Raw genomic sequence first — 18,047 nt, 5'->3', positions numbered from 1 at the left:
TTGTATGATTTGTGCTTCATGCACTTTAATGAGCCTTGTGCTTCCTTACATCTATAGATTATTCTATAGATTTTCCCTCACAGAGATGGAAACCAACATATTCATTTAATCAATGAATGAATCAAGTTCTATCCTTCCCAATCTCCAGAGCTCTCTGGGCATTTACAACACATACAAATGTCGTATAAAAATACAAACATTAAAAAGTTATCATATAAACTTAAAACCTAATTGAAAGTGCAAGAAACATTTGCTGACCTTCCTGAATCTGTTCCCGCAGTTTAAGTCGTGCCAAGGAGAGCTTTTCCTCGGCCTCCAGAGCTGCTGCCCGCAATCTCTCCACCAGTTCTTCCGCGTCTGCTATTGCCTGTCACGGGGAACACAGTGGGGGGAGCCCCGCTTTTTCTGGCCGCCCCGGCCTCACGCGCATCGTGCTCAGCTGCCCGAGTCAGCTGCTCCCCGCCGTCCCCGCCCGGGCTGAGCAGGCAGTGACACCTTCCGCAGCGCACAAGCAGGCCTGGCTACCGAGCCACCGTCTCCCATCGGCAGGTCTCGCTTTGGCCCCGCTAGCTGGGCACAGCACGGCCTCCAACAGGGTCGCACAGCCTGCAGCCCCGAGAACTGCACCAAGCGCCCGACGGGGGGTGGGGGCTGCAGGGGGGTGTGCCTGCACAAGTGCACCAGCACCCTTTCATGCATGCACGGGCGCCCACAACTCACGACTCGCGCACATCCAACACATGTCCAAAAGCGTTTCAGGGTCCCAGCACCTGCTGTGCTCGGAGCAAGCCTGCATGGAGACTCCGTTTGCAGAGCAGCTAGTCGCCCAGGGATCCTGGCCCCCCTCCCTCCTCCGGCCTGCTCTTTTGCGATGAATCCTGGCATCTCACCTCGGACCTGCTCAGGCCCGAAGGCCATTCTGAACGGCCCTTTTGAGGGGGCCCTGGCAGTGGGAGTCAAGCGGGGGCTGCTGAGAAGAGGGCCTTCTCTGCCGTGGCATCCCAGCTACAGAATGCCCTTCTCAGAGGGGCCTGTCTGGGACTCTGAAGGCCCTATTTTCCCAGGAATGTTAGCCTCAGTCTGCTTCAAATCTTGTACTGTAATTTAAATCCTTCACTTCAAAAGAAATCCAAAAAAGACGGAGACTTAGAAACATAGAAACAGAGCAAGTCAGGAGGTGACCTCCCAGGCCATCTAGTCTGACCCCTGGCTCCAGCCGGCACCACTCACGACATGCCTACCACGTCCATGTCCAGCCTGTCCTTGAACACCCTCACCGATGGGGCTGCAACCACCTTCCGTGGAAGCCCATTCCGTACCCTCGGGGTCCTGGCTGTCCGGAAGAACAGCGATGAAAGAACTAGAAAAGAGTTCTGTAAAGCACCCCCCCCCCCACGCACTTTGTCTTCTTCCTTGTAAAACTCTCTCATTTACTGGTAGGACAGTGCTGTTAACCTCCAGGAAGGACAGGTGAAAGCACCGATTGTTACACTACAGCCAGCAAGGCAGAATCAGACAGGCAGCGAAAGCACGGACCGAGAAGCGTTGGTGGCCTGCAATGCCTGCGCAGTGTTTGCTCTCTTGCCGGAGCGCCACGAGGCCTCCGTGCGCAACGAGTGCAGGGCAGCAGCCCAGTCAGGAGAAAGGAGTGGGGACGGGGGGCGGGTTTGGGCATGTTCAGCCACGTGAGAACTGGCCCGGGGACGCCTCAAACTGCAAGCTGCTGCCCAGGACCTGACTGCAGTGGTGCCTCGGCTCACGAATTCAATCCGCTCCAGGACTCTGGTCGTGACCCAAATTGGCCATGAGTCAAGTTAAATTCCCCCATAAGGTTCAATGTAAATAAGGTTAATCCGTTCTGCAACCATTTTTTTTAATCAGAAAAATGTGAAGCAATGTGACAAAGAAGAACAAAGATCGTGGTCATCTCCCCACCGCTCCCCGGCACGACCAAGATCGTGCCCGTCATTCCTGCACACAGTCGTCAGCCCAGCGAGCTGGGGGAGGAGGAGAGATGGGCAGGAATGGGGTGCACTGGGGGAGGGAGAGACGGGCGCGATCTCAGCCATCTCCCCCCCCCCGCCCCCAGCACCATCGCAGCCGTCTCCCCACTTGGAGGGGTGGGGAGAGGGCTGCGATTGTGCTGGTTGGGGGGCAGATGGACGAGATCGCGCCCGTGATTACGCATGTCTTCTCTGCACGAACACGACTGCAATCATGGCCACCTCCCAACTCGGGGAGGAGGGGGAGATGGCAGTGATCTTGGTTGCCACCCAATGTGGAGTTCGCGAACCAAGTCAAAATTTTCATGAAATTTTTGTTCGCGACCCGATGTGGGCATTCGTGAGCCGAGGTACCACTGTGCTACTGAGGGCAGTTCCTGAACCAGCCTCCTGTGAACACTGTCGCCCGTGCCATCTTATTCCGCCTTTCACAGGAACGTGTGGCTCCAGATGGACTTCTGGGAAGAGCATCCCTGCAAAACCACAGACGCCTGTGCAAAGCTGGAACTTGCTGCCGCCAGCCTCTGAAGAGCAGTCCCTGCCTCTTGCCGAGGGAGCCAAGAAGGGCCGGGGATGGCAGCAGCGCCTCCGGGGTGAGGGCTGCTGGGGGTGGGTGACGGCAGCACCTTGAGCAGACCTCGCAACGTTTTTGCCACACTGAGAGAGACTTTAAACCTGGGAGCATGACAAAGGAGAAGCAAGCTGCCAAAAAGACTGAGTTCAAGGCGGGAGTTGGTTCTGAGACCCAGGGCACTGAACGACTCCTCCAAATCCAATTTCCAGCACCAACAGAAATCTATTTCAGGGCCGTCCTGGTGCCTGTAAGAGAATGTGCCAATTAAGCGCCCATCAGTGAGGGTGCTCAAAGAAAGGCTAGACATGCGCATGGTGGGCATGTCGCGAGCAAAGCTGGCTGGAGCCGGGGGTCAGACTAGATGGCCCGGGAAGCCCCTTCTGACCAAAAAAAACCTGCACGCAGAAGCGTGAGGGGCCAGGGCAACCTGGTGGGTCCAAGAAAGGTTTCTGGGGCGACAGCCCTGCCCCGCCAATGTGCACATTGATCATACCCCCGAAGCCACGGAGGGCGCCGCACGCCCAAGATGGCCGCAGGAGAGCAGGCTGAGCCCACGAGCCGTGCGTGAGGGCACGGCAGCGCCCCAAGGCCAGGCGTCTGCGGAAGCGCCCGCGCCCAAGCGGCTGGGCCGGCACTCACGTGCAGCGAGACCTCCGCGTGGCCCGTCTGCTTCCGCTGGCATTTGTCGTGCTCCGTTATGCGCCTGTTCAGCTCGCTGTAGGCCTGCTGCAGCTGTCAAGACGAGCGGCCCAGCCTGTAGCTAGCCGTGTGCCGCGGGCATGAGGCTCTGGCTGCTCCGGCACCGCCGCACGCGTGCCCGCCCCGCAGGGAGGATGGCGCTGGGCGAGACGCGCAGGGAAGCGGCATCCCGTGCCACGGAGTGGGGGGGAGGGTGCCAGGCCGCAGGGCTGCAGGTGCAGCGGCAGCAGGCCGAGCGGAGGACAGGAGAGCCGCCTCGGGGCAGGGTGCCGCCCTGCCCTGCCCTGCCCTCTCCCGCCCCGGCCCGCCCCCGGCCCCGGAGGCCTGCGCTGCTGCTGGGCTTCCACCTCCGTGCTGCTCCTCTCGTACTCCTTGGCCAGCCGCTCCACCTCCTCCGCCATCCTGTGGGGAACGGCAGGAGTCAGTGGCGCTTCCTCCGCAGGACCGCACTGCTCATGCCCACACACCAGCCACCCGGGCCTCCTCCAGGCTGCTCCCCGCACTTGCCGCCCCCGGTCCAGGGAAGGAGAAGGCACGGCCTCCCTCTCCTTCCCTTAGGAAAACCACGGAAGCAGGCAAGCACTGGCCCCTGCCCTGCCCTGCCCTGCCCTGCCCTGCCCTGCCCCACCTCAGCTGGGGCACCAGCCCGGCCCAGCAGGCCGCAGGGGAGGGCTGTGGGGGCCACGGCATAGGTGGGCGGGGAGGCTCGGTGGGAGAGCTCCCTCTGCTGGAGGAAGCATGCATGGCTGGCGTTCATTTGACGGAACGAAGCTTAAGGTGTAACTACAGTAAAACTGGGCTAATTTGGTTTTCAAAGACTGGCGGGTCGGCTTCCATGTGGTGCTGCCACAAAGACCATCACAGTGAAAGGCGTACTCTCTCAGACGCAAGAAGACCATCATAAAGGAGGCTAATGAGAGCTACTAGGCTAACGCATGCAGTGAGGGAAGAGAAATTGGAGGAAGCGCCAGAGAGTGGTGAAATCACAGATAGAGGAGAGAGGTTTAAAACGTTTTCATAGAATCATAGAACAGCAGAGCGGGAAGGGGCCATGAAGGCCATCCGGTCCAGCCCCCTGCGGTTGCAGGACACTAGTTTAATTTAGATTCAAGTCTTTAAGAACTGAGGATAATGCAAGGATGACTTGGGACTTTAAACAGCTGAAAGAACAGTTGGAAGATGATACTGATAAGCAAACAAAGGCTATTGTTGGTCCGATAAAACTTGAAAATCAGAACGTTTTTGCAAAAATCAAGTTAAGACAATGGAGAGGAAACACTGGGAGACCGACAGGTTGATTAGCACAAATGCACTTGAGCTACATTGAGCTAAATGGGGCTGGTGGCCACAACTGGGGAGCAGGTACTCCAGAACCAGGAGGAGCCAAACACATTATGGAAGTGGGCCAGGGACAGCGAGATGGCGTTCCATGTGGACAAGTGCCAGGTCTTGCACTTGGGGCACAGGAATGGGTGTCATAAAGGCAGGTTAGGGGACAGGTGGCTGGAGAGCAGCCCTTGTGGAAGGGACCTCGGGGTGCAGGTTGCCTGCAGGCTGAACATGAGCCAGCAGTGCGATGCGGCAGTCAAAAGGGCATAGCCAGAAGTGTGGCTTCTAGACCAAGAGGTGTTAACTCTATACTACTCTGGTGCACCAGCAACTGGAGTCTTGTGTTCAGTTCTGGGCTCCACACTACAGGAAGGATATAACCAGGTTAGAATCAGTGCAGTGCAGAGATTCAAGGATGGTGGCCGGTTTGCAGGGGAAGCCATATGAGGAGAGACTGAGAGAGCTGAGAAGACCTGTTAGTGACATGCAGGTACGTGAGGGGGTGTCACATGGAGATGGGTAGAGACCAGTTCTCCCCTGCAGAGGAAGGCAGGGCGCGCTCCAACGGAGCAAAGCTCAGGGAGCCAAGGTTCCATTTAGATGCCAGGAATACTTCCTGACAGTCAGGACCCCGAGGGCATGGAATGGGCTTCCATGAGAGGTGGTTGAGGCCCCATCGGTGAGGGCTTTCAAGGATAGGTTGGACATGCACATGGTGGGCATGTCATGAGTGGAGCTGGAGCCGAGGGTCAGACCAGATGGCCCAGGAGGCCCCTTCTGACTCACTCTGTTTCTATGTTTCTAAGAAAAAGGAGTAACACAACCCTGGTGTTTGTAGGTCCCTACAAATACAAATTACATGTTAAATTGGAGGTACTGGGAATATAAATGTTCGTGAGCAGAATCAGACACATGGTTAGGGTTAGGGTACCTGTCCTAGCGTAGCATTTCAGGTCCCTTTGAAGTTATTCATGAAGCAGCTGTCCGGGTCACTCAGGGTTCCTGAAGGAGCGGGGCACCTGCAGGACTGCCTCCCCCGCTGTACACCCCACCCCCTTAGGTCAGGCTCAGAGGCCCTTCAGAAACAGCCATCCTCTAAGGAGGTGGGGCGGGTGGCAAGCAGAAGAGGGGCACTTTCATGATTGTGCCCCCGCTGTGGAAGAGCCTCCCTAGAGTAGTACACCAGGTGCATTCATTACAATCTTTTCAGCACCATGCAAAAATGGTTGTTTTCCAGACATTTTAGTAATTGATTTTTATTACAAAATAGAACTTTAAAATTTAAATTCACCACACTTTGATTACTACTCACAGCCATTACATGTGTTATACTAATATTACTTTTATAGCTTTGCTGTTTTAGCTGTTCTTTTTTTTATTGTTGTGATTGTAAACTGCTTAGATATTTTGATAAGGCTATGGTGTGATCTATAAGACCAATAAATAAATACTAAATAAAGCCTTCCATTTTCATCTGCAAATGTCAGATTGGTAAATGCGCATTGGCGGCTGTATCCTCTGGCCGCGGATGGAGGGCCACAAGGGCTGTCATAACCTTCAGCCTCCCCCCCCCCGCCCCCCGTGCAGCTGGGGCACTGCTGCTCAACATCTCCCTCCTATTGCTGCCACCCATTCCTGGTGAAGAATGGAAAAGTTGGGCTCGCTGGGAAGCATTGTGAGGGACGGACCCAGCAACGCTCCCCTCAGCTCAGGTCTGCCTGGTTTGCATTTATCTATACGGGCGTATCGCTGCCGTGTGGTGCCACATGAGTCCTCCTTTTCACTGATCTGTTTGAGCTCGCTTTCCTGAGCGAGTTGCATTTCTGCTACGTTGCAACTGGAGCATTTTTATCTCTCTGGAATTGTCCTCATGCAACAGATTTTTTTAACCAGTCACATGACACTTAAAGTACAGCAAGTCCTGCGACTAAAGGAGGGTTCTCCTCTCACGGCAGGGTATGCATCTGTCTTTTGCCCCGCCTTCTCCTTTAGGAGTGGAGGTAACCCATTCTTGGCCAGGACAAGTGCCGCTTCCTCCCACCACCGATGGCCATCCACCGGTCCCATGTGTGTGTTTTTGTACCAGCCAGACAAGACTGAAAGGGCATAATCCCGTGTGCGATCTGTGCCCTTTGCTCTCCAAGCTCAGCCTCCTTGCGTGAGGAAGAGGATCGGAGCTGCAAGAGAGGGGAGGGGAGCACCCCCTGCTTGTTGCCTCCCGTGAGCCAGACTGCCCGCAGAGGCGCCCCCAAGGCCAGCACGCTGACCTCCTGCAGGCACCAGCTCTCTGGCTGCAGCAGCTGTGTGCGTCAGGGAGGAGACCAGGCCACCAGCCTGGCGGCTCCAGGAGGAGGTAAGCCGGCCACAAAACGGCTTTAGCTGGTACAAGACATTCAGTGTGCTCTTTGTACATTTGTATAACGGGTGAGCTGGTTATGGGGGTGCAAGATGAGCTATGCAGTGCAACTGCACTCCCAAGTGCCGGGTCAGAGGCAGACAGCGGGACAGAAAACCACTCACCGGTGTGTCTCTGCAGCTTTCTGCTTCTGCTCCTGCTGGGCCCTTCGCTGCTGCTCCGCTTGCATTTTCTGAAGCATGGAGTCTGTTAGGTTGAGATCCCAGGAATTCAGAATAGCCACCAAGCTGTCCAGAGAGGCAACCTTGGGGGAACCAAAAGGTGTGTGACCGGAAGCACTCGTCCCTGCACAGTCCCTGAGCCTGGCTTTTAGCACAGCTGCAGGAACCCTTGATGCTACTGGAATGGCTGGATGGCACACCTGTGGCCACTGAGACACCGTGCTCCAGGCAGGAAGCCTCAGCACAAGCCAGCCCCTTCCGCTTTCAGCATCACCGACTTCAGGTCCAAGAATGACCAAGACCATCATGAGAGAGGATCAGAAAGAGGAATCCTGAGGAACGCGAGGAATCCTCACCAGGAAAGCGAGCCCTGGCGACCATGGGGGAGTCTCCCTCTCCCTGTCTCGCACGCACGCACGCACACAGAACGAATCAGCTCGTTCAGGGGCACCAAATCATCTCTTATCAGGTCTGTTTTAAAAATCAATACGAAAATGGAGAAGAAGGGAAGGAAGGTGTTCAGAAAACCCCAGGAGTACCTGCTCAGGGGTGTTGCCGTCATCAGCATAGAGGCGAGGGTCAGCCCCATGCTGGAGAAGCAGTTCCACCGCTGCCAAGTGTCCTGCGAATGCAGCCCGATAGAGAGGCGTCCGGTTAAAAGCACCCTTAAAAATGAAAGTGACTGTTTCAAGGAAGACAATCTACAGGTAATAGCAGAGTAAACATACTTCTGATGATTCTGTTTGTTGATACAGAAAAGGCACTAGACCATTTTCTACTCTTTTGCAAAAGAAGTCCCGTTCCCTTGGAATGGGGAAAAGGCTTCAAAGAGGTGAACGGAGTTCCAGCCAGGTATGTCGCGAGCTAGAACAACTTCTGCTACCCACTCAGAGTAAGCTGCCAAACGGAGGGGCTGCTGGGGACAGGTGGAGCTTCCTGGCACCCCAAAGCCCCTGTGGATCCTGCCCAGAGGGATGGTGAGGAGGGGAGCTAAGGTAACACTGTCTGAGAGGCAGGTGCCAGCAGGACGGGCCCCGGGGGGCAAAGCCATGCACTGGGGCCCCTACGACAACTGCAACGACTGTTCATTCTGGAAGTTTCCCCATTTCCCAAGGGTTAACACACACAGATGAGTATGGGGCCCACGGGCAGGTGCCCATCCGGCCCATGCGTGAAGACGGCCCTGCTGAGAGGTGCCCGAGTTTTAGTGTCCTGGATGTTGCCCTCCTTTGCAGTGGCCCGGGGTCTGCGTTCCGCTGGGCCCGCGCAGTGCCCGTGCCTGCCAGGATGTGGCCCCGCACGCATGCGGCACACGCAGCGCCATCCTCAGGCATCCACGGAGGCCCCGAGCAGCTGTGAGGGGGGGCGGGGGCTGCTGGGCACACTGAGGGGCACACCTGCCTGCTGCTCTCCTTTTCTGCGCCCACCACTGCCGGCTGCGGCAGCAGCAAGGGGCGAGGACTCCCTCCCTCCCCGGCTCCCCGCAGCTGCTCCTGCGGACCGACTCTCCACGCGGCCCGCCTGGCGGGGCAGGGCTGAGCCCGGGAGCGGAGGCCTCCAAAAGGCTCGCCCGGCCCAGTCTGGCAGCTTGTTGGGCTTGCGCGTTCCCCTGGACCTGCTCGGGCGCCCCTGATCTTGCCACTGAATCCAATCACAGGATTGGAAGGATTCTCAGAAACTCTGAGAGTAAGTTTGGGGAAGGTATTGAAGAATAAGCAAATTATTACGTTAACAACTGGTTAGAGAAAATTAGTAATAAGGAAAAGAAAAAGGTGACATCTGAAGAGGAAAAATTAGCTTGTTTTAATGTGATTCGCTTAGAACAATGGACTAAAGAACGGTTAAAGAAAAATGGTAAGTGTGGCAATTATACTAAATTCAAAGGTAATGGTAGTACAAAAGGAAAAGCAAGATAGTATGTGGATGAGAGGAATAATAAGCAAAATCCATAGCATTAGAACTGGAGAATCAATATGATCTTCTTAAAGTGTCATAGAAAACAGGCTTAAGGAGGAATATTAGTAATGAAGAGTAGGAAAATATGTGGGATAAGAAAATATTAAAGTGCGTGTCAATAAGAATAAAGAAAAGTTCTATAAATTAGAACAGAAATGGTACCTAACACCAGTAAAACTGAATTATATGGCTAATACATATTCTATTATATTTGGAGTTGTGGTCAGGAAGTGAGTACATATTTCCATATGTGGTGGGAGTATATAATGAAATTTTGGAAAGTTGTTTTTAAGGAAATGGGCAAAATATTGAATTTAAATATCGAAGTAAATTCTGAAGTGCAGTATTTGTCAATATTTGATAGAGAACAATGGGAATGGAATATTAAAGAATAACAAATTTATTAACAGTTCTTAGATTAACAATGGCAAAGAATTGGAAAATAAACTATAATTATTGATTGGTATAGAGAAGTTTGGAATATAGCTGTTATCAAGTTAACTTGTGATATTAAGGTAAAAATGGGTCTGATAATTAAGTATAATTTTGATGACATTTAGGGTTGTTTATTGACTATGTATTAATAAAATGGAAAGCTTCTGTATCTTCTCAGGATTTGCAGTTCTGGAAGGGGAGTGGGGTCTCCTGAGAGAGCAAATTATTTAACATCTAACCAAAAGCCCTGGCGGAGGTTTGCACTGCCTCGTTATTGTATAGTTTTAATTGTTTTTAATAAAATTTTAAATGTGTATTGTTTACTATTTTGTGTATGTTGTGAATTTTGTTTGGTTTTGTTTTAATTGATTTAATAAAGATATTAAATCCCAAAGATTGTAACATGTTGGGTGAACAAAGCCAAGACCTGAGAAACTAGCCGGCCTCTTTTCTCAGCTGATGGCCGAATGAGCCCCAGCATGAAGGTTATCTGTTGAACCGCGGCTGCGCACTGAATGGTGCTTTCACAAACGCAAGATTTGTTTGCGGCAGCCACAGCCAGCTCAGATCCCACCAGCATATATGCGCAGTTAGCTCTCTTTATTACTTTACGGTTTATGCTTTCTTACACTGACCGACATTTGTCCTTCCAATCTCTCTTCCAGCTGTTTGATGTACCTTCTGGAGGGCTGTTAAATCTCTGAAGATAAACTGGTGCCGTGAGCAAACGTGGCCACCTCCTTGCTCCCTGATCATTAATGACTCACCATGATCAAGGAGAATTAACAGCTCCCTGAAGCTTGATTCTTTCTAGCTTATAAAAGAGGCAGGTAAGGGGCAGGAGATGATGGAGAGCCATGACGTCAGACTCAGATTTAGGAGATCTGGGTTCTACTCAGCCATGAAGTCACCTGAGTGGCTTTGGACCAGTCACCGACTACCACCAGAGCCCACCTGACTGAGTTGTGAGGATGAAAAGGAGATGTGCAGGAAGATGATATAAACCACCTTGGATGCCTTGCAGGACAAAAGGAGCAACGGAAAGTAAGTAAGTAAGTAAGTAAGGGACCCCTTTAATGGATGGCCAGGTTGCCATGTTCGAAAAGAAGGTTCTACCTAAATTTTTTACTTCTGTGTTTAGCTCTCTTTCTGATAGTTCTGCAGAAAAATCCCACAGCAATCATTTTATGCCGATGCTATTAGTGAGAACTACAATGATGCAGCACAATGCAATTTTACAAATACGTCTGTCCGGCAATGCAGAACCGCTGAAGACCTGCTGGCTATGCACCCCAACCAAATTCCACAATTCCCAAGGAAGGCTGCTCTAAACACCCGAACTTCATAGAAACATAGAAACAGAGCGAGTCAGAAGGGGCCTCCCGGGCCATCTAGTCTGACCTCCGGCACCAGCCGGCTCCGCTCACGACATGCCCACCACATGGACGTCCAGCCTGTCCTTGAACACCCGCACCGATGGGGCCTCAACGACCTCCCGTGGACGCCCAACTTCAAGTCTGCACTGACAGGATCTCAGCCAGCAGTGACTGCATGAGAAAGGGATTTTTGGGGAGAGGCAGACGACGTGGTGAAAATGCTTTCCCAGTGCGCAGCTGCTGTGAAAAAGGCAAACGCCATGCCAGGCATAATTAGGAGCAGAACAGAAAATAGAACTACTAAGATCTTACTCCCCTTATACAAATCGTTGTTATGACCACATTTAGAATATCGTGTTCAGTTCTGGTCACCTTACCTGAAAAAGGACATTACCGGGTTGGAAAAAGTGTAGAAAAGGGGAACAAAAATTATCATGGGGCTGAAGCAGCTCCCGTATGAGGAGCAGCTAGAACAAGTGGTACTGTTCATCTTAAAAAAATGTCAAGTAAGGCGAGACGTGACAGAGGTACTTAAAATACTGCATGGTGCGGAGAAAGCGGAGACAGAGAATTTTTCTCCTTCCCATAACACTCAAACCCAGGGTCACCCCATGAAGCTATTGGGAAGTTTAGGACAGATAAAAGGAAGTGCTTCTACACACAGCGTCTAGTTAAACTCTGGAATTCTCTGCCCCAGGAAGCGGTGATGCCTGCCACGCTGGGTGGCTTCAAAATAGGGACTGGGCAGGTTCCTGAGGGAGGGAGCTGTCCGTGGCTACTAGCCGTGCTGGCTGTGTGCCGCCTCCTTTGCCACAGGCGGCCTGCCCACATACACCTGCTGCCGAGGAGCTTGGGCAGGGGGGTCTGGCACCCCTCCTGCCTGAGGGATCCTGGGGCAGCCGGCTGGCCACTGAGTGTGCAGAGCCCCGACCTAGATGGACCCTCGGTCTCATCCAGCAGGGCCCTCTGTGTGTCTCTGGCACCAGAGCACAGCCATGGCCCTGCCCTGCAGTTGGGCTGAAGCAGCTCCTACAGGCACAGAGCCCTCGGGCACTATGGTCAGTCTCTGGTGCCTTCTCCAACTACCACCTCGAAGCGGCTCCTGGAAAGAGGCCACAAGTAGGACCCCCGCCCCCCCGCCCCCCCCGGGCACGAAGGCCCTCAGACCTTTTCAGAATCAGGTCAAGATTGCCTCTATTCTCAGGCATCTCATGGCACGTGACAGGTATGTCAATTGTTCCAACTGGTCTGGTTCTTTAAATTAAAATTTGTTTTAAATGTTGTATATTAGAATATTATAGTCTATTTGATTGTAACAATTTTCTATTGCACTTATGTTAAATTGCCCAGACTGCTTTGACTAATGGGTGGTATAGAACGAAATTAATCCCAACCATAATAGTAAAACAAATAGTAGTAACTGAAGAGAGCTTCCGCATTTCTCCATGGTGCAGGCCTCACCCGGCTGTTTAGATTGGCTCCGTTTTCTATTAGCATCCGGATGGCTTCGGGGTGGCCCCCACCAGACGCCTCGGAGAGAGGCGTGTTGCCGTTGGCATCTGTGCAGTCCACCGTGTCGAGGTGATGCCGGAGCCGCACAGCCTTCCCCTGCTCGTCTGTTCCGACCCCACTCCTCGTGTCCAGATCTGCCACCTTGAAAAAGCAAGCCTGTGTGTCGGGGCGGGTGTGCAGAGCAGAAAAGGCGTGGCCCGTCTGCGTGACACGGCGGGGCAGAGGCGGCGGCTGCTCTGCGCTGCTGCCGAGAAGCCAGCTGGAGCATCCACTGGAACAGCATCTGCCCGGCTCCATGCCACAAGCAGTTTGCCCGCCTCGAACTGACCGCACATTCCCTTCTGTCACCCCCAGTATTCATTCATTCAGTCATTCATTCATTCATTCATGACATTTCTAATAGCTGGAGCTTCCTGGGTCTGAACTTTTGTATGGCCGGCCAGTGCACTGCCAAGGAGACATATATTTGCTTGCACTGGCTTTGAGTTGTTTTTTCTAAACTAAAACCTCCGTTTTCAGGTTTTGAGCACTTTGAGATAAATAAGTGGCTTTGGGTTGCGGTTTCGGCACCAGGTCTCTAAAAGGCTTGCCCTCACTGTTATAGGACATGGAATAATCAATTCAAGCTGTGTCCCTCGAGATTCACAGCACCCAGGTGATGCTGACAGGCCCCAAACCCAGCCAAGGGCAAGAAGAGATCTTGGGAAGACTGAACAATGGTGCTAGGAGCCTCTGGTATTACCTTAGAATAATTTCTGTATCTTCCTCCCCACATCTGGAAAGCACCAGAGGGCCTCTGTGGCCTTGCCTACCTCTTTCAAAACTGCCTTCATCTCTTCCACATCGCCCTCAAAGGCGGCCTCCAGCATGCGCTTCTTTCTCTGCTGCTCCTCGCGCTGCTTCTTCTTTTCTTCCTCCTCTTTCTTTCGCTCCCGCTCAGCTTCCTCCTGCTCCCTCTTCGCCAGTGCAATGAAGGCCTGCAAGAGAAACAGCCGACAATGCCTCCGCAGTGAGCAACAGGCTGAGCACAAAATGAGGGGCAAAAGCAGGTGAGGCAGGGGCCGTGGCAGAACATCAGAAGGAAGCAAAGGTGGGAGATCACGAACGGATCCCCCAGAGCTCCCAACCACCGAGGTGCCGCAGTGCCATTTTCACAAAAGCACCAACAGGACCTGGACGGTAGTTTCTGCTTTGCCCACAATGTTTTCATAATAAAGCATTGGCAGAAACCACTGCAGGAAAGATGAAGTGCTTCAAACTTTCCCTCATGCTGGAGAAGACGTAGCTTCTCTCTTCAAAGCCATGTAGCTCACCTCTCTCTGGAGGCGTTCCATTAATTCGCTGTATTCTTGCCGTTCCTTCAATCGCCTAGTTCTCTCCCGAAGTGCCAAGATGCGGCGGAAGGCACACTGCAAAGTGAGCGCAGCTCTTGCTTCAGGAGTCAGCTCTGAGGACAGAGAGAGAGAGCCGTGTGATGGTTTAGTTCCTCTGGGGAAGAGGCGTGTGCCGGGGACAGAATGGGATGCAGGTCCTCCTGGTGAAGCTGAGGTCTCTACAGAAAAGACAAGAGGGGAGGGTATACGGGGGGCGGGGGGCAGCATCACACTGTTATCACACAAACCGGAAATCTCAAGAGAGTTAGGATTAGCCACTGGATTCCTGCACCTGTGCCAGGGCTCCAAAGCAGTTTAGGGCTGGAGACATGCGATCTCCCCACAAGCAAAGGTCTCAGGTGATCTTCGGATGCCTACCTCTAGCACGGCTGCTGGGGGGCTCTTCCTGGGACTGGGAGGCACTGCCTGTTGCAGCTGCATCTTTTCCATCAATCTGGTGGCCTGACAGCAGTGTGGGGAGAGAGTCAAAATTGAGAAAACAATACCAAAATACCAAACCAACCTTTCCTGCTCCATGTTGTTCTGCCATCTATTAACATATTTTAAAGGTCAAGATACCGTACAGAGCTGGGTGGGCAACTGAGCAGGAAGTGGGGCAAACCCCACAGGCACTAGACCGGGGTCCTCAAACTTTTTCAAGGGGGGCCAGTCGAAAGGTGCTGGAAGTGGGCACGGGCCACCAAGGCGGCACCAGCCGGGGGGACGGGTCGGGGAAGGGGGGGGGTGCCCGCACATGTGCGCAGGGAGGCAGAGGCACGCGGCGAGCGGGGGGGGGGCCTGCGGGGCGAGGTAGCGGCTCGCTCGTGCGGAGATCGTTTTCTCTGAGCAAGTTTAAAACGATCTCCCTGCGAGCAAGTCAGGCATGCGTGCGCGGTGAGTACAAAACCTCTGGGGCAGGCCGGTTAAAGGGGCACAGTGGGCCGGATCTGGCCAGCGGGCTGTAGTTTGAGGACCCATGGATTAGCCCATCCTTCCCATCCTTGACGCAATCCTGGCAGAAGAAGTCATTTAACTACCTGCTCAAAGTCCAGAGAAGGTAGAACAGAGATGGTGAGGGAGCAAAAAAGCCCCCACCGCCACGCTAGCAAGGATCTAGCAAAATGGTGCTTAGTCGGAAAGGGTAAAGATTGCAGGGGAGGGGGCAAGGGGGCTCTGGGAAGGGGCAAGTGCTCCTTCCCACCTCAAGATCCCTTTCACAAGCGCTGCTCTCCAGCCACCCGCCCCCCATCCTGGAACTGTGACACCCATTCCTCGGTCCCAAGTGCAAGACTTTGCCCTCATCTGTCTTGAGCGCCATCCCGCTGTCCCCTGCCCACTCCCACAGCCTGTCCACATCCCTCTGGATCTGGGTCACCTGCTCCCCAGTTGTGGCCTCCGAGGCCACTGTGGTATCGTCTGTAAATTTAGTCAGAGGACTGACTATTCCCTCCTCCAGGTCATTGATAAAAAAGTTGAACAGAATCGGTCCCAGAACTGAGGCCTGGGGGGCTCCGCTGGCCATGCCCCAATCCATTGGCCAATGCACTGATCTATCTCAAAGCTCAACAATTTCTCAGGCAGGATATCCTGCAGCAGTTTGTCAAAGGCCTTGCTGAAATCCAGGTAAACCACATCCAGCACGCCCCCTTCATCTAGCCACCTCGAGACTTTATCATAGACTCCCACCAGGCTCGTCCGGCAGGATCTGCTCTTATGGAATCCGTGCTGTGTGGCTGCCAACCTCCCATCCCTATCTAGGATTTCCAGAGCTTTTCCTATTATGAGGCTTTCCACTGTTTTTCCCAGAATGCATGTAAGGCTAATTGGCCTATAATTTCCCAGGTCCCCTCTGCTACCCTTTTTTAAAGATTGGAACCACTGGCGTTACCCTCCAGTCCTCCGGAACATCTCCTGTTTTCCACAAGGCCTCAAAATGAAGGCCAACAGACGTGAGGGTATCCCTGCCAATTCCTGGCATACCCTCAGGTGCACCCAGCAGGGCCTGGTGCCTTGATTCATGATTTTGAGATCCATTTTGAAGAGGCGTGCAATATGTGTGGCTGCCTTTAAAAACTGGAACCTTCAGCTGGAACCTTCAGCTAGTCCAAAACAGGGCAGTGAGTTTACTCCTGTGCCAGCACGATCATATTACATACTATTACATATTACTCCTGCGCCAGCACGATCCTATTACATTACTATCAGCACTAGTTGCCTGTCCATGCCCTCAAGCCAATTCAAAGTGCTGATATTAACATCCAGAGCTCTGAAAGGCTGGGGACCAGGCTACCGGAAAGATCCTCTCCTTCCAAATACACCTGCCTGCATTCTATAATCATTCTCACTGGTCTTTCTGCAGGAGCCCCTGAGAAAGGAAATCCAGTGGGTGGCTTCTAAAACAGCATCCCAGCCATGGAATGAGACTTGTCTACAATGCATTCTTGACAGTGTCGGGTGAAGACCTTATTTTCCCAGGAATTTTAGTTTCACTCTGCTTTAAATCCTATACTATACTTTTACTTCTTGTACTGCTGCCACGTCTCAGTCTGGCTCCTATTGTATAGAAGTTTTAAGCCTTCAAATACTTATACTATACTCCTTTAAATTGCTGCAAACTACGTAAAGCACTTCAGAAGTTGAGCAGCGTGGAAACGTAACACATGAAAAAGCAAACTCTTCACAATCCCTCTTGTTTTATGACTCTGAATAATTTGGTGTGGCCACCTCGCCACCCACTCCTACCCCTAGGCCATTTATGGACAAGTTCAGAAGCCCCGGTCCCAATAAAGATGCCTGAGGAATGCTCCTGCTTACCACTCGCTATCATGAGAAGTTCATTGATTCCTATTCCCTGCTTCTCTGCCGCGGATACTCTACCTGGCTTCCCAGACGCTGTTCCCAGTGGCTTCGCTTGAGGTGCCGGCTTTCCCCCCTTCCGAAGCGGGGTCCTTCCTGCTGTCTTTTTGGCACTCATTCTCCTAAGAGGAGGAGGAGAACAAAATGGATGGGGACGAGCTCTCCCTGTCATCAAGACTCTGCCGCTCCACAGCTGACTTAGCAATATTGCCAATTAAGTGGGTAAATTTGATAATCCAGAGAATGGCTGATTCACTCCAGAATGTGTGCGCTCCACCAATAATGATTTCATTACTTTTATGTATTTATTTGCTTCTTCTCCCACCCCTTTATCCATAAGGCTCCCTGGGTGGGTTACAAAGTTTAAAAATATTAAACTGAAATACAATTAAAATAGCAATTAATATAACAATAAAATCTGACTAGCAAACTAGCGAAGGCAGGCCATTATAACGCTTCACAGACTCAGAATGTATCCAGGGTTAATATAAAAGGCACGACAGCAGATTATAACCAACTATAAGGTGTTAAAACCATTAACATCGTTCTAGCAATTAAAATACCAGGAAAATAAAATGGCCCATAAAATAAAAGGGTGTATTAAACATGCAGAGAGGTTTTGTTACCAGGAGCAAAGCGGGCACCACAGCTAAACCGTTTTTTCAGTGTTCAACACCTTCACATGTTCATCATGTGTTTGTAATCGGCCTTGGGGCCCACTGTTCACATGCACCCCCTCCGGTATCCTCCCCAGCGTGAGCCCCCTGCACGCCCGCGGCGCCCCTCGGCCTCTGCTGCCGGTGGTGGCGGGAATGGACAGAGACGCGTGTCCCCGAGACACGTGTCCCCGGAATGCCGGACTTCAAGGCCGCGCAGGCATCCACGGCACACACGTGCAAGCCGTCCGGGGACCGAGGCCCGAAGGCGGGCCTGGCCCCTCCTACCAGCCGGGCCTGGGGGCCAGAGACCGCCGCGGAGGGCTGCTCGCCTGCGGGAAGCCGCGGCCGAGCGAGCCCCCCACCGCCCCGCAGCGGGACGCGCCCGGCGCCGGCCGGAGGGGCGCGGGACCCGTGCGCTCGGCGGGCGGGCAGCCAGCCGACTCCCCGGCGAGCCTCCGGCCGCGGGCTCGCCAACGGCGGGGAGAACCCGGCCACGGCTGCTCGGAGCTCCCCGGCAGGGGCTGCGGGGAGGCGGCGGCTGCGCGGCCCCACGCTCCGCGGCCGCGGCGATCCTGAAGGCGAGAAGGCGTTGCGCGCCGGTGGCAGAAGGGCTGCCCGGCCGGGCGGGGGCGGCATGTGCTCCCGCGCAGCAGCCGGGCCGACGCCGCCTCTCCAGGGGGCCGCGTCCGCAGGCAGAG

At 53.4% G+C, this 18,047-nt stretch overlaps 1 protein-coding gene across 1 annotated transcript; it reads right to left on the bottom strand.

Annotated features, from left to right (window-relative positions):
- Positions 1-248: 248 nt before the first annotated feature.
- On the bottom strand, positions 249-15,152 carry IQANK1 (IQ motif and ankyrin repeat containing 1; the record flags this gene model as incomplete). Its single annotated transcript, XM_044434361.1, has 10 exons — positions 15,131-15,152; positions 14,213-14,296; positions 13,775-13,908; positions 13,274-13,438; positions 12,411-12,602; positions 7,722-7,847; positions 7,126-7,265; positions 3,624-3,678; positions 3,217-3,309; positions 249-367 (listed from the first exon to the last, which is right to left on the bottom strand). Coding segments are annotated over exons 1-10 (1,130 nt in total), but the record flags the coding sequence as incomplete, so codon positions are not given.
- Between the last annotated feature and the right edge of the window lie 2,895 nt (positions 15,153-18,047).

The sequence above is a fragment of the Varanus komodoensis genome, unplaced genomic scaffold (assembly GCF_004798865.1).
Source record: "Varanus komodoensis strain SLA01 unplaced genomic scaffold, ASM479886v1 scaffold276, whole genome shotgun sequence".
Lineage (NCBI taxonomy): Eukaryota > Metazoa > Chordata > Lepidosauria > Squamata > Varanidae > Varanus > Varanus komodoensis.
The sequence above is the reverse complement of the archived record's forward strand: the minus strand, read 5'-3'. Positions and strand labels throughout refer to the sequence as shown.